A 19,578-nucleotide genomic window follows, 5' to 3' on the forward strand; every position below is an offset into this window, starting at 1 on the left:
ATCGCCACAGGCCCTGCTGAAGAGCCTGTCCCCTTCTTTCCTGAAGCTCCCCCTTAAAGGGGCCTCCCCTTTGAGGCCCCTTTAAGGGCTTTACACGAGGTAGGAAGTGGGAAGGGGATGCAGTGAGGCTCACTAGGGCAGAGCAAGCAGGCTGAGGCTTTATACTACATCCAATGGTGGAAGAATGTCCAGTGCAATGGGACAGAGAAAGGCTTGGAGTTGCTGTCAGGCCAGGAGATTGCAGGGAAAACCCTCTTAACTGTCCCATAGTTTCTTCTGGGAACTCCTCAGCAGAGGTAATGCTGCCCACACCACATAGGAAACCTTCTCATGTCCCTCTAGGAACCAGAGTGGGAAAACTTCACATTACTTCCAGTGGTTTGAGGGAGGCTCACTCTAGTAAGGTGGTGTGCCAGAAAGCACAGCTGAAGTGCCTTTACACCAGTGCATGCAGCATGAGGTTCACCTGGGCCCACTGCTCAGCCTGCCTCAGTTGCTCTGAATGGCATCCCATCCCTGTGGTGTATCGACTGCACCCCACAGCTTGGTGGCATCAGCAAACTTGCTGAGGGTGCACTCAACCCCGCTATCCATGTCAATGATGAAGATATAAGACAGTAAGGAGTATCAGCCCCAGCATCAACCCCTGAGAGACACCACTCATCACCAGTCTCCATCCAGAAAATGGGCCATTGACCACCACTCTCTGGACTCGATCCTGCAGACAGTTCTTCATCCACCAAACAGTCCATCCCTTAAATTCATATCTTTCCAGTTTGGAGAGAAGGATGTTGTGGGATTCCATGTCAAAGCCCTTACTGAAGTCGAGATGGATGACACCAGTGGCTCTTCCCTTGTCCACTGATGCAGTGACACCATCATAGAAGGCAATTAGGTTGGTTAAGCAGGTGAAGCCATGCTGGTTCTCCAGTATCAGCTCTCTGCCTTCCATGTGCCTTAGCATAGCTTCCGGGAGAATCTGTTCCAGGATCTTCCCCGGCACAGAGGTGAGACTGATAGGCCGGTAGTTCCCACGATCATCCTTTTAACCCTCTGTAAAAATGGGTATGTTACCTTTATTTCCAGTCACCAGGGACTTCACCGGATTGCCATGACTTTTCCAATATCATAGAGAGTGGCTTGGCAGCTACATTAGCCAGTTCCCTTCAGACTCTGGGATGCATCTCCTTGGGGCCCATAGACTTGAGGATGTTCAGGTTCACCAGTTGGTCACAAACCTGATCTTCACTTACAGTGGGAGGGACGCTGCTTCTCTGATTCCCTCCTACCAAACACAATGTTTGAGGGCTGTGTGGTGAGCAGTTATCACGAAGACTGAGGCAAAAAAATTAAGTACCTCAGCCTTCTCCTTGTCTGTTGTTACCAGCCTGCCTGTGTCAGTCACTGGGGGGGTTACGCCTTCCTGGACTTTCCTTTTCTGCTTGAGGTATCTGTAGAAGCCTTTCTTGTGCTTTTTGGCATCCCTAGCCAAGTTCAGATCAAGCTGGGCCTTGGATTTTATGAACCCTCATCTACACAGACAAGCAGCTTCCTTACACTCTTCCCATTATACCCGGCCTTGTTTCCACTGCTTGTGCATTTTCTTCTTACTCTTCAGTTTGACCAGCAGGTCCCAGTTCAGCCATGCCGGGCTCTTACCCTCCTTTCCTGATTTGCTACACCATGTCTTCTGCTTGTGTAAAACATCAAGGAGAAAGAAAAGGAAGTCTGCAACCATTTATTGTCCCCCACAAGGCAGTATGGGTAAGTAAGTAAGCAATAAAGCAGCAGGAAAATTCGAGTAGACCAGAGGTGAGAGGTGCACAGAGGCTCAGTTTGTGTGCTTGTGCCAAAGTCAAGGAGTTCTCCCTCTGAGAACAGTGGCTGCACTCCCTACCGCGGCACCGCGCAGATTTTGTAGGGCTGTGGGGCCAAGGTGATGCCCACGGTGAATTTGAGGTCCAGGATGGTGTCCGGGGGAGCCTGGAAGGTGAATTTCTGGAGCAGAGACGTGAAGAAGAGGAAGAGCTCGGCGCGGGCCAGCAGCTCACCCAGGCAGGCGCGCTTCCCTGCAGAGACAGCCGCCCAGCACCCATTCAGCCCTGCTAGAAAAGTCTTGGCACCCACCTCCTGCAGGAACATCACCCTGCCCACATCTCCTTGCCCACCTTACATTCCCAGCACCAGTACTGCTGCCCCAGCTGAGCCCCCCCAAGGAGCTGTAGCATGGTCTGCCCCTAGCTGGGTGATGCAGTGAGGGCACACGCAAGTAAATGTATACACACACATCTTATCCTACCCTGCCGTGATAAGCAGTGCTTTACATGCAATCCCTGTGTACCCAGCGGGGCTCCAAGGAATGGAACCAAGGCACCAGAGAAAGCGTGTGATGCTTGGGCAGGAAATTGGAGATGCCAGAAGCACTCCCCTCGAGGAAGCTGCTGGCCAGCACAGGGCACCCTGTGGTGGTGGTGGCAAAGCCCATTGACCTCCCCCGTGTGGGACCGGCAGCACAGAGCACTGCTCTCACCTTGCTGAGTGCTTTTCTGGGGCATTTTGTAGTCTCCCGTGTTTGTGAACAAAAGCCTAAGAGGTGGTGGTGGTGCTTTGAGGTGGCTGCATGGTCATTGCTAAGGAAGGGTCTACTGTTCACTGATATGGCAGTGGGCAAGCAGCACCTTCCATGGGTGCAGCCAGTGCCTGCTGTTTCCATCACTACTTTGCTCAGGGTCTCCATTTGTGCAGCTGGAAGCCCCGTCCCAGTGCTTCAGCACAGAAACGTCAAAGTGCAGCAGATCTTACCTATAGAAAATGGCATAAAAGCCTCCCTTTTCCAGAACTGACCATCCTTCAGGAAATGCCCAGGGTTAAAACTGTGAGGGGTTTCCCACTCCTTCTTGTCATACATCACAGAGGACAAGTTTGGGATCAAAATAGTGCCCTGAGACAAGAGAAAGAAAATCACTTAGCACTCTCTCTGCCGCTGCCAACAGGAGGGGGATTTTTACCACTCCATACACTTGCCATGAAGAGCATCCATAGTCAAATCTGACAAGCATGTGTTCCACTCCTTTTATGTGGCCATGTGTGCCTTCTCCTTGACTATTTAGATATGCAATGAGTAGATATCTACACTTTTCTCTCATAAATGTTACTACTGCTAAAAGTCCACCTACGAAAAAGCAGCATGCTGAGGGTTCTGTCCCTCCCTGATATGCAGGCATGCCGCACCCCATGGCATTCATTCTGGGCATGGAGAATGCAGTGTGCTGGAGAGCAGCGTTGGGTGAGCAGAACAACAGGATCCACAGGAGTGACCTCGATAAGAGCCAGCAACGATGCAGCCCTGTCCCTGCAGCAATGGGGGAATGGAAGTCTCCTGCTCAGACCTCACTGATCCAAATCGAGCTTACCTTGGGCACCCGGAAACCAGCCAAGACTGTGTCCTTCACCGCCTGTCTCGGCACATTGAAAGGGATGATGTTGCCTTTCCTCTGCACTTCATGGATGACGGCGTTGGTGTAGGGCATGTTGCTCCTGTCCTCTAGGGCTGGCTGCCGGGCCTGCCCAATGACAGCATCGATCTCGGCTTGCACACGGGCTGTTTGGAAAGAGCAGCGATCAGCTATGGTGCAGCAAAGCCACAGAAGCCCTGGGGACACTGTGACGTTTTTGCTGTGTGGTTCCCCCAAGGACCATCCCAGGGCAATCGTATGCCAACAGTGGACTTGTGGCAACTGTCTGCATGTTCATCACTCCACACACTAAATGGGCCCTTTCCAGAGCCCCTGTTGCCTTTGCTGGACAGCCCACAGTGGTCTCCAGTGCTTGTGGTACAAGTGGGCACATCTGCCTCTTTGTCCCATGGAAAAGAATTAGAAAATCACTAGGACAAGTTTTAGAACACTGACGGTGAACACTTAAATACAAAAAAAAAAAAAAAAAGAAATAATTGCACTAAATCTGTCGGAGAACAGAATGTTTGAACTTTTTTCTTTCAATAAAGAGAGACTTTCACCAAGCTACAAGGGCTACAATTAGGAAACAGACAGCCCTCTTGCTACTTGTACCTTGAATTTCTGGATATATGGCCATATACAGCAGAGCCCAGCGGATGGTTGTAGAGGTGGTCTCAGTCCCAGCAAAAAACAGGTCGAGAGTGCATGACACCATGTTATCCTCACAGAAGTCACTGCCATTGGGCTTCAGAAAATTGAGCGTTAGTGCCATATGAACAGCGAGGACTTCCTCAATACCCCACACAGTTCTGCCCGAAGGGTTTTGGTATAAGCTGTATCCTCATCCCTCCAGTGGATGTCCCAAATCTGATGTCCTTTCTGAGCTAACAGATGGACACACCAGCAGCTCAGGTGGGGAATTTGATTTGTTTCTCAGCCCTCCTGATCTCTAATCCCCACTGTGGAAGGCCTTGCTCTACATTGCTGACCTTGGCCATCTCCTGCAGGTAGCTGTCGATGAAGTCCCGGCTCTCTGAGGGGCTCAGATCTTCCTTATGTTTGCTGATCTTCTTGCACACAAACCTTTTCATGAGCTTCTCATTTTTCAAAACTGTTTGGTGCGATCCAGGGAAGTATTTTATTATGGATGGAAAAAAGGCGTACAGCTTTGGAAAGAAAGAGAAGAATAAATTGAAAGGACTGCAAAACCTCTTCTGTTTTCAAAATTTGAAAAGCCTGCAAAGGCACAAGCCTACATTGCTGGAGTTGATGGAATTAACTTATCTCCAGAAGAGCATGACAAAGGATTGATATCTCCATGGTGAGAGTGACTAGTGTGTTCTGCAGAGTCACAGCACGGAGCCTGGTACTCAGAGATCAGGAGTGGTGATGAGGAGGGAAAGAGGGGAAAGTGAATTTTGTGCAGCTTGAAAATAAGGCTGAAAGAAATTACCTTAGCGTTTGCCTTTCTCATAACCTCTCCTAGGAACCTGAACAAACCCTGTGCTGTAATCAGTTCCTTCCAAAGGCACTGGTAAACTATCTGGGGATAGCCCGTCTTTGTGATCCAGGAGGACTGCATCTTCACAATGATGCATGCAGGGATGGATAGGGGCCACACAGCTGTGGGAAGCACCAAGGAAAATCTCATTGTCCCAGAGCAGGGAGAAACTTCACTTGGGCTTACCTATTCCCTGTACTTGGTGATGGCCCCCCTTTGAGTAGTGTGTGCGGTTTTGTTTCCTGTAACATATAAAAGGACTTAAAATGATCAGAGAGCATCCAAAGGAGTGCTATGAAGATGGTTTTGCAGGGCAAATGTATGAGGAGTGCTGAGGTCTCATGGTTTATTCAACATGCAGAAGACGAAGGGGAGGCCTCATGGCAGCTTGCACCTCATCACAGGAAGTGAGTGGAGGGGCAGTGCAGAGCTCTGCTCTCAGATGACAGCAATAGGATCCAAGGGACTGACGTGTCGGGGGAGGTCAGTCTGAGTGAGAGGAAAAAGTGGGCATGGCAGGCTGTACCTGGCTCATTGGCTCCCCTTGGAGGGTAACAGTCTCATCCATCAGCCGCAGCAAGTTCTGGAAGTCCTCATCATGATATTCAAACCGGTTGCCAAAGGTGACAGAGCAGATGATGTTTGAAACAGCATTGTTGATTTTAAGGTGAGGGTTGAAAGGATTTCCTGGAGAAGGAAAAGCAAACAATCAATTTTCTTCTTGTCTCCACAGAAAAAGGGAAGAAAGCGCCATCAGCAGAGGGAAAATAGTCAACAAGTGAAATGAATGGTATTCAGTGGGCACCTTCTTAGAGATAGTTGTTTATTTTGGAAAGGAAGGTTTGAAATGGCTGCAGAAGAGCAAACACCATTGGAATTAATTGTGAACATTGGTGCTGACAGATTCATGGAATTTTCTAGAGGTCTCAAATTCAGCAAGAGGACAAAGGTGGGGTAAGAATAATGTTTTGATTGTTACACAGCTGCATCTATCATTTGATCTGAGGGCAAAACACCTGTAGAGGGGGTCTGGAATGAAGACAGCTTGCTAGCATTACTTATGAGATGAGGAGGAAGAGGATGTTGGTGTGTTAGCTGGCAGCTGGCTGAAGGTGAGCCAGTAGTGTGCCTACATGGCAAGAAGGCAAACAGCATCCTGGCTTGTGTCAGATATAGTCTAGTCAGCAAGAGCAGGGTGATGATCTTCCCACTGTTCTTGGCACTGGTGAGGCTTACCTCAAGTGCTCAGTTGAGTTTTGGGTCCCTCTCTTCAAGAAAGACATTGATGCCTTTTAGCATGTCCAGAGAATGACAAGGAAGCTGTGAAGGGTCTAGAACACAACTCTGATGAGGAGCAACTGAGGGAACAGGGATTGCTCAGACTGGAGAAGAGCTGTTTCAGCGGAGAAATCATTGCTCTCTACAACTCTCAGAATGGAGGTTGTAGCAGGGTGCGTGTCGATCTCTTCTCCGAGCTATCAGTGACAGGATGAGAGCTAAAGGCATTAAATTGCTTCACAGGAGGTTGAGTTTAGGTATTAGGAAGAATTTCTGGAAGTGTTCAGACATCGGAACAGGATGCCCAGGGAGGTGAAGGAGTCGCCACCAATGGAGGCATTCAAGAAATGCAGAGATGTTGCACTGATGGACATGGTTTGTGGGCATTCTGAGGGTGGATTGGTGCTGGTCTTGGTGATCTTAGAGATCTTTCCAACCTTAATGATTCTACAGTTCTATGATTTTTCAGGAGGCATTAGCATGGTGGAAATTAAAATGGGCCAAACTGGATTCTGCCTTCAATGCAACTGCTGAGGGAAGTGGTCCTCACCCTGCTCATCCCTGAACGCTTCCGTGAGGAATCGGCACTCCTCCTGTATCCGCTCCTCCAGGCTCCTCTTCCCCAGGCCAAAGTTTCGAAGGGTGGTCAAGGTGAACCTTCTCTGCTGCTTCCACAGGTGCCCATTGGAGAAGACCAGCCCTAGCAGAAGCATTTCACAGTGAGAAAAGGCAGGTGTCCTCAGTAAGAGGAAGAAGCAGGAGGGTATCTGCCTTGATAGAGGAGGCTCAGCCACACTGGTGACTCTGCTCAGTGAGATTACAAAGCCATGGCATTGCCTTCTGGCACATTTAACTGGTCAACACTTTGACTTTGTGTTTCAGATCCGTGTCACTACTGATTACTCACCAAATTTGTTGAGGAATTCTGTATTTATAGGAAATTCCGGGCGATCCATGAAGTTCTCTCCCTGGGTCACAAGGGCTTCTTTGATCAGTGGCAGCCCATTTACGACCACAAATGACATGCTGCCCACTTGGGTGCTGAAGATGTCTCCATGTTTTTCAATAAACTGGGGATGAGGTAAATAAATAAACCGGGATTGATTTGCAATGACTTTTTCTGCTAGGAGAGGGAAAGCCCTGGTATCCTGCACTCACAGTGCGGAATGGTTTCACTTGCACTGGATTAGAAAGAAAACGTAGGAGAAGCGTTAGTGTAATTGCACAAGATTTGGCTTGATTGCGTGCAGTCATGTTCCTGATTTCTTCTATCAGTGTTCTGAAGTTGGGGTAAAACCCTCCAGGCTGCCCTCTCCAGGCTTTGCGAGACTCAGCTGAGAAAAACTTTTCCTGATGTTGTTTAACTCCTTTCATAGAAGCCCTTCCCATCAGAGCCACCTACAGCTGCAATCAAAACCATGGCGTTGTGCCATGCCCTTTGCCCAAAGGACGTTGTTCTGCATTGCAAGGCAAACATCATGCACATTACCTTCTGATCCAAGGCCAAACAACAGCACACACCGAGAAAGCCCTCTGAGGACCATGAAGTTTGAGCATTGTTGAGTTTGCACTGCTTGGGTTGGATCTCCTTACCTTTTCTGTCACAGCCACGGGGTCTTTCGCAATGATAAATTCCATGTTTCCCAGGAAAGGGAAGGAAAAAGGACCGGGGGGGAAGTCCTTCGGCTTTCTCTTCTTCATGTAGTCCGAGACAAGCAGGAAGACAAGGAGGAAGACGAAGAGCATCTGCAGGGAGATGCTGTCCCAGAGGAAGCGCAGCATGGTGCGGGTGCAGCTGTGGGCACAAACGCAGACGGGCTCGGGCTGGCCCGGCCTCGGGGCTGCCTTTGGGCTGCCCGGCCTCGGCCTTAGGCACACCTGTGTGCTAAAGCCCTTCTCGATGCGACCCACGCACCTCTCATCTCGTCAACAACAGCCCACCATCAGCGCACCGGCAGCTCCCCGCTCCGCTCCCATCTCCCACCGCTGCCTTCCCACAGCCCGGCAGCTCCCGCACGTCGCTCACCGTGACGCTCCCCGCTCTCTGCCACCGCCTCCCCGCCGCGCAGAGCCGCACACAGCGCGGGGCCACAAAAGGGACGCGAGATAAGGCTGCACGGAGCTCCAGCAGCGCCTCTGACTCACGGGGCGAGGGTGCGCAGCCACGGGGCGGTGCTGGCAGGGCGCAGGCGGCGCTGAGCGCTGCGCTGGCACGAGCGCGCCCTGCCCCGGCGCTGACACCGGCCCCGCTCCCGGCCCCCCTGCCGTCCCTTCCCTTCCCTTCTTCTCCTCTGCAGCCGCCCGTCGTGATGCGGTGGGCGGTGCGGGCTGCTTCTGTTTGGGGGACGTCAGCTGTGGCTGCGGGGATGCGGAAGTGAGTAAAAGAGCTGCTGCGTTCACCTGATCCGCTTTAACAAGTTCACTCACTGCTCCATCATGAAATCGGGAGCACTCACAAAAGTTCCCGTGCACTCACATGAGATGCCGCACTCTTAAAGTGAACGTTACCCCAGAATCATAGAATCTGTAGGCTTGGAAGGGACCTCTGAAGGCCATCAAGTCCAACTGCCCTGCAATGCACAGGGACACCACAGCTCCGCCAGGCTGCCCAGGACTTGATCCTGCCTCGCCTTGAAAGTCTCCAGGGCTGGGGCATCAATGACATCACTAGGTGAGCTGATCCAGTGCCTCATCACCCTCATTATGGAAGATTTTTTTTCCCTTATATCTAACCTAAATCTACCCTTTTTGAGTTGAAAGCCATTTCCCCCTTGTTCTATCGCCACAGGCCCTGCTGAAGAGCCTGTCCCCTTCTTTCCTGAAGCTCCCCCTTAAAGGGGCCTCCCCTTTGAGGCCCCTTTAAGGGCTTTACACGAGGTAGGAAGTGGGAAGGGGATGCAGTGAGGCTCACTAGGGCAGAGCAAGCAGGCTGAGGCTTTATACTACATCCAATGGTGGAAGAATGTCCAGTGCAATGGGACAGAGAAAGGCTTGGAGTTGCTGTCAGGCCAGGAGATTGCAGGGAAAACCCTCTTAACTGTCCCATAGTTTCTTCTGGGAACTCCTCAGCAGAGGTAATGCTGCCCACACCACATAGGAAACCTTCTCATGTCCCTCTAGGAACCAGAGTGGGAAAACTTCACATTACTTCCAGTGGTTTGAGGGAGGCTCACTCTAGTAAGGTGGTGTGCCAGAAAGCACAGCTGAAGTGCCTTTACACCAGTGCATGCAGCATGAGGTTCACCTGGGCCCACTGCTCAGCCTGCCTCAGTTGCTCTGAATGGCATCCCATCCCTGTGGTGTGTCGACTGCACCCCACAGCTTGGTGGCATCAGCAAACTTGCTGAGGGTGCACTCAACCCCGCTATCCATGTCAATGATGAAGATATAAGACAGTAAGGAGTATCAGCCCCAGCATCAACCCCTGAGAGACACCACTCATCACCAGTCTCCATCCAGAAAATGGGCCATTGACCACCACTCTCTGGACTCGATCCTGCAGACAGTTCTTCATCCACCAAACAGTCCATCCCTTAAATTCATATCTTTCCAGTTTGGAGAGAAGGATGTTGTGGGATTCCACGTCAAAGCCCTTACTGAAGTCGAGATGGATGACACCAGTGGCTCTTCCCTTGTCCACTGATGCAGTGACACCATCATAGAAGGCAATTAGGTTGGTTAAGCAGGTGAAGCCATGCTGGTTCTCCGGTATCAGCTCTCTGCCTTCCATGTGCCTTAGCATAGCTTCCGGGAGAATCTGTTCCAGGATCTTCCCCGGCACAGAGGTGAGACTGATAGGCCGGTAGTTCCCACGACCATCCTTTTAACCCTCTGTAAAAATGGGTATGATGTTACCTTTATTTCCAGTCACCAGGGACTTCACCGGATTGCCATGACTTTTCCAATATCATAGAGAGTGGCTTGGCAGCTACATTAGCCAGTTCCCTTCAGACTCTGGGATGCATCTCCTTGGGGCCCATAGACTTGAGGATGTTCAGGTTCACCAGTTGGTCACAAACCTGATCTTCACTTACAGTGGGAGGGACGCTGCTTCTCTGATTCCCTCCTACCAAACACAATGTTTGAGGGCTGCGTGGTGAGCAGTTATCACGAAAACCGAGGCAAAAAAATTAAGTACCTCAGCCTTCTCCTTGTCTGTTGTTACCAGCCTGCCTGTGTCAGTCACTGGGGGGGTTACGCCTTCCTGGACTTTCCTTTTCTGCTTGAGGTATCTGTAGAAGCCTTTCTTGTGCTTTTTGGCATCCCTAGCCAAGTTCAGATCAAGTTGGGCCTTGGATTTTATGACCCCTCATCTACACAGACAAGCAGCTTCCTTACACTCTTCCCATTATACCCGGCCTTGTTTCCACTGCTTGTGCATTTTCTTCTTACTCTTCAGTTTGACCAGCAGGTCCCAGTTCAGCCATGCCGGGCTCTTACCCTCCTTTCCTGATTTGCTACACCATGTCTTCTGCTTGTGTAAAACATCAAGGAGAAAGAAAAGGAAGTCTGCAACCATTTATTGTCCCCCACAAGGCAGTATGGGTAAGTAAGTAAGCAATAAAGCAGCAGGAAAATTCGAGTAGACCAGAGGTGAGAGGTGCACAGAGGCTCAGTTTGTGTGCTTGTGCCAAAGTCAAGGAGTTCTCCCTCTGAGAACAGTGGCTGCGCTCCCTACCGCGGCACCACGCAGATCATGTAGGGCTGTGGGGCCAATGTCATGCCGTGTGTGAATTTGAGGTCCAGGATGGTGTCTGGGGGAGCCTGGAAGGTGAATTTCTGGAGCAGAGCCGTGAAGAAGAGGAAGAGCTCGGCGCGGGCCAGCAGCTCACCCAGGCAGGCGCGCTTCCCTGCAGAGACAGCCGCCCAGCACCCATTCAGCCCTGCTAGAAAAGCCTCGGCACCCACCTCCTGCAGGAACATCACCCTGCCCACATCTCCTTGCCCACCTTACATTCCCAGCACCAGTACTGCTGTCCCAGCTGAGCCCCCCCAAGGAGCTGTAGCATGGTCTGCCCCTAGCTGGGTGATGCAGTGAGGGCACATGCAAGTAAATGTATACACACACATCTTATCCTACCCTGCCGTGATAAGCAGTGCTTTACGTGCAATCCCTGTGTACCCAGCTGGGCTCCAAGGAATGGAACCAAGGCACCAGAGAAAGCGTGTGATGCTTGGGCTGGAAATTGGAGATGCTCAAAGCGCTCCCCTTGAGGAAGCTGCTGGCCAGGACAGGACATCCTGTGGTGGTGGTGGCAAAGCCCATTGACCTCCTCCGTGTCGGATCGGCAGCACAGAGCACTGCTCTCACCTTGCTGAGTGCTTTTCTGGGGCATTTTGTAGTCTCCCGTGTTTGTGAACAAAAGCCTAAGAGGTGGTGGTGGTGCTTTGAGGTGGCTGCATGGTCATTGCTAAGGAAGGGTCTACTGTTCACTGATATGGCAGTGGGCAAGCAGCACCTCCCATGGTGGAGGCATCACCTGCTGTTTCCATCACTACTTTGCTCAGGGTCTCCATTTGTGCAGCTGGAAGCCCCATCCCAGTGCTTCAGCACAGAAGCATCAAAGTACAGCAAACTGATTCTATCTTACCTATAGAAAATGGCATAAAAGCCTCCCTTTTCCAGAACTGACCGTCCTTCAGGAAATGCCCAGGGTTAAAACTGTGAGGGGTTTCCCACTCCTTCTTGTCATACATCACAGAAGACAAGTTTGGGATCAAAATAGTGCCCTGAGACAAGAGAAGGAAAATCACTTAGCACTCTCTCTGCCGCTGCCAACAGGAGGGGGATTTTTACCCTTCCATATGCTTGCCACAAAGATCATCCATAGTCAAATCTGACAAGCATGTGTTCCACTCCTTTTATGTGGCCATGTGTGCCTTCTCCTTGACTATTTAGATATGCAATGAGTAGATATCCACACTTTTCTCTCATAAATGTTACTACTGCTAAAAGTCCACCTACGAAAAAGCAGCATGCTGAGGGTTCTGTCCCTCCCTGATATGCAGGCATGCCGCACCCCATGGCATTCATTCTGGGCATGGAGAATGCAGTGTGCTGGAGAGCAGCGTTGGGTGAGCAGAACAACAGGATCCACAGGAGTGACCTCGATAAGAGCCAGCAACGATGCAGCCCTGTCCCTGCAGCAATGGGGGAATGGAAGTCTCCTGCTCAGACCTCACTGATCCAAATCGAGCTTACCTTGGGCACCCGGAAACCAGCCAAGACTGTGTCCTTCACCGCCTGTCTCGGCACATTGAAAGGGATGATGTTGCCTTTCCTCTGCACTTCATGGATGACGGCGTTGGTGTAGGGCATGTTGCTCCTGTCCTCTAGGGCTGGCTGCCGGGCCTGCCCAATGACAGCATCGATCTCGGCTTGCACACGGGCTGTTTGGAAAGAGCAGCCATCAGCTATGGTGCAGCAAAGCCACAGAAGCCCTGGGGACACTGTGACGTTTTTGCTGTGTGGTTCCCCCAAGGACCATCCCAGGGCAATCGTATGCCAACAGTGGACTTGTGGCAACTGTCTGCATGTTCATCACTCCACACACTAAATGGGCCCTTTCCAGAGCCCCTGTTGCCTTTGCTGGACAGCCCACAGTGGTCTCCAGTGCTTGTGGTACAAGTGGGCACATCTGCCTCTTTGTCCCATGGAAAAGAATTAGAAAATCACTAGGACAAGTTTTAGAACACCGACGGTGAACACTTAAATACAAAAAAAAAAAAAAAAAAGAAATAATTGCACTAAATCTGTCGGAGAACAGAATGTTTGTACTTTTTTCTTTCAATAAAGAGAGACTTTCACCAAGCTACAAGGGCTACAATTAGGAAACAGACAGCCCTCTTGCTACTTGTACCTTGAATTTCTGGATATATGGCCATATACAGCAGGGCCCAGCGGATGGTTGTAGAGGTGGTCTCAGTCCCAGCAAAAAACAGGTCAAGAGTGCATGACACCATGTTATCCTCACAGAAGTCACTGCCATTGGGCTTCAGAAAATTGAGCGTTAGTGCCATATGAACAGCGAGGACTTCCTCAATACCCCACACAGTTCTGCCCGAAGGGTTTTGGTATAAGCTGTATCCTCATCCCTCCAGTGGATGTCCCAAATCTGATGTCCTTTCTGAGCTAACAGATGGACACACCAGCAGCTCAGGTGGGGAATTTGATTTGTTTCTCAGCCCTCCTGATCTCTAATCCCCACTGTGGAAGGCCTTGCTCCACATTGCTGACCTTGGCCATCTCCTGCAGGTAGCTGTCGATGAAGTCCCGGCTCTCTGAGGGGCTCAGATCTTCCTTATGTTTGCTGATCTTCTTGCACACAAACCTTTTCATGAGCCTCCCGTTTTTGATAACGGTTTGGTGCGATCCAGGGAAGTATTTTATTACGGACGGAAAAAAGTTGTACAGCTTTGGAAAGAAAGAGAGATGAGCAAATGCAAGAAAGGACTGAAAAACCCCTTGCATTCTTAAAATTTGAAAAGCCTGCAAAAGCACAGCCCTACATTGTGGAGTAGATAGAACTAACCTATCTCCAGAACAGCATGACAAAGGATTGATATCTCCATGGTGAGAGTGACTAGTGTGTTCCAGAGTCACAGCAGGTTGCTTGGCAATCAGTGGTCCGGAGGGGTGATGCAGGGGGAAGGAGAGCAATGTGAACATTGCCCAAAAGTTACGGGCTGATATATCTTTTTCAAAGGAATGGGCAATGGCAACAAATGTCCCTTACACATTAGCTCATGATCCTTCTCATAATCTCTCCTATGGACCAGCCCCAAATCTCTATTGCATTCAGTTCCTTCCCAAAGCACTGGAAAACCAGCCAGGGATAGACAAGCTTTGTGATCCAGGTGGACCACATCTTGCATCTTCACTATCATGCATACAGTGATGGAGTGGTGCCACACAGCTGTGGGAAGCACCAAGGAGAATCTCATGGTCCCAGAGCAGAGGAAAACATCTCCTGGGCTTGGCCAGCCCCCTATGCTTGGTGATGGCTTCACCTTCTGTAGTTTTGTGTGCTGCAATATATTAGGATATAAAGCTATCAGAGAGCTCTAAAGGAGTGCTATGAAGATGAAGATGGCTTTACACAGCAAAATGTATGAAGCGTGCTGAGGTCTCATGGTTTGTTCACCATAGAAAAGGCAGAGAGGAAGCCTCATGGCAACCTGCACCTTGTCGCAAAGAGCATAGGGGCAGCGCTGAGCTCTGCTCTCTGGTGACAGCAACAGGATCCAAGGGACTGGCATGGAGCTGTGTGAGGGGAGGTCAGTCTAAGTGAGAGGAAACGGTGAGCATGGAACAGGCACCTAGGGCAGTGGGTACAGCCTTGATCTAACCGAGATCAAGGAGTCTTTGGGCAACACTCTAAGACATAGGGTTTGGATGTTCAGTATTTATGCGTGGAGACAGGAAGTGGACTTGAGGGCCCTAGTGAATTTTTCCCAACTTGAGATAATCTGTGAATCTAAGAAAGTGCTCGAGCTTTTGCAGTTGAATACAGAGAAGAAACAATGGCCTTTCAAATCTGCACGCTATCTGTGCTGGGGGCATAAGGGCTGTACCTGGCTCATTATCTTCCCTTGGAGGATAGCAGTCTCGTTCATCAGCCGCAGCAAGTTTTGGAAGTCCTCATCATGATATTCAAACCGGTTGCCAAAGGTGACAGAGCAGATGATGTTTGAAACAGCATTATTGACTTTAAGGTGAGGGTTGAAAGGATTTCCTGGAGAAGGAAAAGCAAACAATTAATTCTCTTCTTGTCTCCACAGAAAAAGGGAAGAAAGCGCCATCAGCAGAGGGAAAATAGTCAACAAATGAAATGAATGGTATTCAGTGGGCACCTTCTTAGAGATGGTTGTTTACTTTGGAAAGGAAGATGTGAAATGGCTGCAGGAGAACAAATACTATTAGAATTAATTGTGAACATTGGTGCTGACAGATTCATGGAATTTTCTAGAGGTCTCAAATTCAGCAAGAGGACAAAGGTGGGGTAAGAATAATGTTTTGATTGTTACACAGCTGCATCTATCATTTGATCTGAGGGCAAAACACCTGTAGAGGGGGTCTGGGATGCTGGCAGGTTGCTGGCATTGCTTGTGAGAGGAGGAGGAAGAGGATATTGGTGTGTTAGTTGGCAGCTGGCTGAAAGTGAGCCAGTAGTATGCCCATGTGGCCAAGAAGAAAACAGCATCCTGGCTTGTGTCAGATATAGTGTAGTCAGCAGAGCAGGGTGGTGATCTTCCCACTGAGCTTGGCACTGCTGAGGCTGCACCTGGAGTGCTCAGTTGAGTTTTGGGTCCCTCTCTTCAAGAAAGACACTGTGGTCCTGGAGTGTGTCCAGACTCCCATAAAGGAGGTTGCAGTGAGGTCGGTGTTGAGCTCTTCTCCTAGGTAACAGTGATGAGACGTAATGGCCTTAAATTGTTGCATGGGAGGTACAGGTGAGGTATTAGGAAGAATTTCTAGAAGTGGTCAGACATTGGAACGGGATGCCCAGAGAGGTGGGCATGCATGGAGGCATTCAGAAAATGTGTTGATGTGGCACTGAGGGACATGGTTTGTGGGAATGCTGGAAATGGGTTGGAGTTTGATTTGGTGATCTTAGCAGGCTTTTCCAACTGAAATGATTCTTTGACTCTGATTTTTCAGCAGGCACTAGCATGGTGGAAATGAAAAGAGTCCAAGCTGGATTCTGCCTTCAATGCAACTGCTGAGGGAAGTGGTCCTCACCCTGCTCATCCCTGAATGCATCTGTGAGGAATCGGCACTCCTCCTGTATCCGCTCCTCCAGGCTCCTCTTCCCCAGGCCAAAGTTTCGAAGGGTGGTCAAGGTGAACCTTCTCTGCTGCTTCCACAGGTGCCCATTGGAGGAGACCAGCCCTGGCAGAAGCATTCCACAGTGAGAAAAGGCAGATGTCCTCAGTAAGAGGAAGAAGCAGGAGGGTATCTGCCTTGATAGAGGAGGCTCAGCCACACTGGTGACTCTGCTCAGTGAGATTACAAAGCCATGGCACTGCCTTCTGGCACATTTAACTGGTCAACACTTTGACTTTGTGTTTCAGATCTGTGTCACTACTGATTACTCACCAAATTTGTTGAAGAATTCTGTATTTGTAGGAAATTCCGGGCGATCCATGAAGTTCTCTCCCTGGGTCACAAGGGCTTCTTTGATCAGTGGCAGCCCATTTACGATCACAAATGACATGCTGCCCACTTGCGTTCTGAAGATGTCTCCATGTTTTTCAATAAACTGGGGATGAGGTAAATAAATAAACCCGGATTGATTTGCAATGTTTTTTTCTGCTAGGAGAGGGAAAAATACTGGTATCCTGCACCCATAGGTTGGGACCTGAAGAGCTGCAGTGGAAATGGGGCAGACTCAGTCTGGAAGATGTAGTAGAGTAATTGCACAAGTGTTGGCTTGATTGCGTGCAATCTTTTTCCTCATTTCTTCTATCACTGTTCCAGAGTTGGGGTCAAACCCTCCAAGTTGCATTTTCCAGGCTTTGCAAGACTCAGCTGAGCAAGGATTTTCAGCTTCCCAACAGACCCACCTACAGCTGCAATTGAACCCAACCTGTTGTACCATGCCCTTTGCCCAAAGAACATGGCTCTGTATTCCAAGGCAAACATCATCCATGTAGCCTACTGATCCCAGGTCACACTGATGTTCTCCTGCATGGAGAACCCTCTGTTAACCAAAGGGTTTGAATGTGAGTGCGTTGAGATGGCCCCCTCCCCAAGATGAAAACCCCCTTACCTTCTGTATTGCAACCACGGGGTCTTTCGCAAACATAAACTGCACATTTCCCAGGAAAGGGAAGGAAAAAGGACCGGGGGGGAAGTCCTTCGGCTTTCTCCTCTTCATGTAGTCAGAGACAAGCAGGAAGACAAGGAGGAAGACGAAGAGCATCTGCAGGGAGATGCTGTCCCAGAGGAAGCGCAGCATGGTGCGGGTGCAGCTGTGGGCACAAATGCAGACGGGCTCGAGCTGGCCCGGCCTCGGGGCTACTGCTTCGTCGGCCTTAGGCACACCTGTTTGCTAAAGCCCTTCTCGATGCGACCCACGCACCTCTCATCTCGTCAACAACAGCCCACCATCAGCGCACCGGCAGCTCCCCGCTCCGCTCCCATCTCCCACCGCTGCCTTCCCACAGCCCGGCAGCTCCCGCACGTCGCTCACCGTGACGCTCCCCGCTCGCTGCCACCGCCTCCCCGCCGCGCAGAGCCGCACACAGCGCCGGGCCACAAAAGGGACGCGAGATAAGGCTGCACGGAGCTCCCGCAGCGCCTCTGACTCACGGGGCGAGGGTGCGCAGCCACGGGGCGGTGCTGGCAGGGCGCAGGCGGCGCTGAGCGCTGCGCTGGCACGAGCGCGCCCTGCCCCGGCGCTGACTCCGGCCCCGCTCCCGGCCCCCCTGCCGTCCCTTCCCTTCTCCTTCTTCTCCGATGATTAATTTTGCCGTGCGCGCTGTTTTGCTGAACTGCCGCGTTCCCGTCGCGCCGCGCGGCCACAGCCGCCCGTCGTGATGCGGTGGGCGGTGCGGACTGCTTCTGTTTGGGGAACGTCAGCTGTGGCCAATGGCTTTGTCCGGATGAAGGCACTGCTCGGAGGCGCCCGGGTGCCGTCGGACAGCAGAGCTGCTGCGGTCCTATGATCTACTTTCGTAACTTCAACCACTGCCTTTCCATGGAATCCGAAGTGTTCCCCCGCACTCTCATGGGATGCTCCGCTCTTAAAACAAACCCCATTATGCCTTCTGCCTTTTTGTTGGGAGATCTTTAAATTTTACCTTTTTATGTAGATGAAGAAAAGGAAGATTGCAACCATTTATTCCCTCCCGGAAGGGAATGTGAGTATATAAGGTTTCATTAAGGTAACAGGGAAAGTCGGTATGAGGGAATAGATCAGCTCTTGTTTGCTCACACAGTAGCAATACAAGAGCTGTGCCCACACACCTGAGGTCAGACCAGAAATGGAGAGAAGTCACTGTCCAGTCCAGAATGGCTTTAGAAATTGCATATGTGAAGAAAAGTCCGCAGCTATTTTATGTCCTGTCTATCAGGAAAAAAAAAAATAAACGTGCCTCTAACAGAGAAAAGTTAATTAAAAACGCAATGGGATGAGATTTAGAAGTGCATGAATGCCGGCATGGGACGTGCAGAGGACTCTCCCCTGCGGCACAGATCTGCCATTGCACAGCAATTGTGCAGCAGCGCAGCGCCTGCCGGGGAGGGCGTCCGAGCCCGGCGGAAATGAAGCCTGATGTAATCCTGTGTTCCTGTTAACTATCCACTATCCCATAAGAGTGTGCGTAGAACAGCCACTTATGAAAGTTCAGAGGGAGAAATAAAGAGAAAAAAAATGTATTTCTTGCAAGTACACAAAAGCACATAGGAGGCAGCACGAGCTTTTGAAGTATTACATTTGAGCTGCAGACATGGAATAATCTTCCAGAGAGACACTCACGTGGGCAGAAGCAGAATGTCCATCAATCACAGCACTGTGCTGCATCTCAGGGCCACCCGCCCAGCTCTGTGCTGTGGAAATGGCCCAGACCTGTGCTGGAGGCATGGCCTGGGACTTCCCCACACAGCCTTCCTTGACAACTGTTTTCAAGGATGAAGCACAGGAAGAGTAAAATCTCATCCAAAATCTGTAGTGAACACCTTGAGAGCCGCACCCCCTGCCATAGAAGCAGGCTGATGCGTTAGTGGCACAACAAGACCACACATCCTACTGGTTTTAGGGTTTTATTGCTCTCTCTCACTTTCTTTTAAAAGTTTTAATAAAGATATTAAAAGTTAAAATAACTTTTGTTACTTCCATACATTAACTATACTATGTATTTTATGAGGGTTGCTCCAAAAGTAGTGCCTCTTGCTTTATGATGTCAGCCCCTCACATCAGAGGCAGCTGCTGGTTGTATGGCAGAAGAATTCGGACCTTCTCACCAATACCCCATAACTTTTGTTGCAGTGCAGCAGATGGCAGCAAATGGACAGTCCAGCAAAATGGCATCTGAGATGGAAGTGCATACAAAGCAAAGGTGTATCACTGAATTCCTCTTCATTCAGTGCAGCCCAGGCAAGCCAAAGAGTTTGGACACCCACAGGTCAGCCTATGGTAGAAGATGCTCCTACCATCTTATTTAAATTTCTATATGCATGTGGAAGAAAAAAAAAAAAAAGCTTATATTTCTTCTGCAAGTATGTCAGCTTAGGCATTGACTTCCCATTGCAAAGCAGCAACAGTACTTTGTGTGGAACATGCACTGCACCAACCCCAAGGTCAGAATCTGCACTGGCAGCTAGATGCCCATTAAAGC

General features: G+C 50.2%; 2 protein-coding genes across 9 annotated transcripts; both read right to left on the minus strand.

Annotated features, from left to right (window-relative positions):
* Positions 1 to 1,722: 1,722 nt before the first annotated feature.
* On the minus strand, positions 1,723 to 8,380 carry CYP2J21 (cytochrome P450, family 2, subfamily J, polypeptide 21). Of its 4 annotated transcripts, none has more exons than NM_001318996.2 (10): positions 8,264 to 8,380; positions 7,831 to 8,032; positions 7,145 to 7,307; positions 6,788 to 6,937; positions 5,486 to 5,646; positions 4,448 to 4,624; positions 4,071 to 4,203; positions 3,414 to 3,601; positions 2,803 to 2,941; positions 1,723 to 2,069 (listed from the first exon to the last, which is right to left on the minus strand). In NM_001318996.2, exons 2-10 carry the CDS (start codon positions 8,017 to 8,019, stop codon positions 1,894 to 1,896), a joined length of 1,476 nt encoding a protein of 491 aa, NP_001305925.2. In that variant the 5' UTR covers positions 8,020 to 8,032; positions 8,264 to 8,380; the 3' UTR covers positions 1,723 to 1,893. The 4 variants fall into 4 exon arrangements, with proteins under 4 accessions (NP_001305925.2, XP_040560379.1, NP_001383633.1 ...); XM_040704445.2 differs by having other exon boundaries at positions 8,160 to 8,380; NM_001396704.1 differs by having other exon boundaries at positions 8,153 to 8,380.
* A 2,360-nt stretch (positions 8,381 to 10,740) lies between these two features.
* On the minus strand, positions 10,741 to 17,577 carry LOC121106452 (cytochrome P450 2J2-like). 5 transcript variants are annotated; one of them, XM_040705165.2, is made up of 10 exons: positions 17,443 to 17,577; positions 17,010 to 17,211; positions 16,337 to 16,499; positions 15,980 to 16,129; positions 14,812 to 14,972; positions 13,475 to 13,651; positions 13,098 to 13,230; positions 12,440 to 12,627; positions 11,829 to 11,967; positions 10,741 to 11,087 (listed from the first exon to the last, which is right to left on the minus strand). In XM_040705165.2, the coding sequence occupies exons 2-10, from the start codon at positions 17,196 to 17,198 to the stop codon at positions 10,912 to 10,914; spliced, it is 1,476 nt and encodes a 491-aa protein (XP_040561099.1). In that variant the 5' UTR covers positions 17,199 to 17,211; positions 17,443 to 17,577; the 3' UTR covers positions 10,741 to 10,911. The 5 variants fall into 5 exon arrangements, with proteins under 5 accessions (XP_040561099.1, XP_004936903.3, XP_015146648.2 ...); XM_004936846.5 differs by having other exon boundaries at positions 17,433 to 17,577; XM_015291162.4 differs by having other exon boundaries at positions 17,329 to 17,577.
* Positions 17,578 to 19,578: the final 2,001 nt, after the last annotated feature.

This window comes from Gallus gallus, chromosome 8, assembly GCF_016699485.2.
Source record: "Gallus gallus isolate bGalGal1 chromosome 8, bGalGal1.mat.broiler.GRCg7b, whole genome shotgun sequence".
NCBI classification, from domain to species: domain Eukaryota; kingdom Metazoa; phylum Chordata; class Aves; order Galliformes; family Phasianidae; genus Gallus; species Gallus gallus.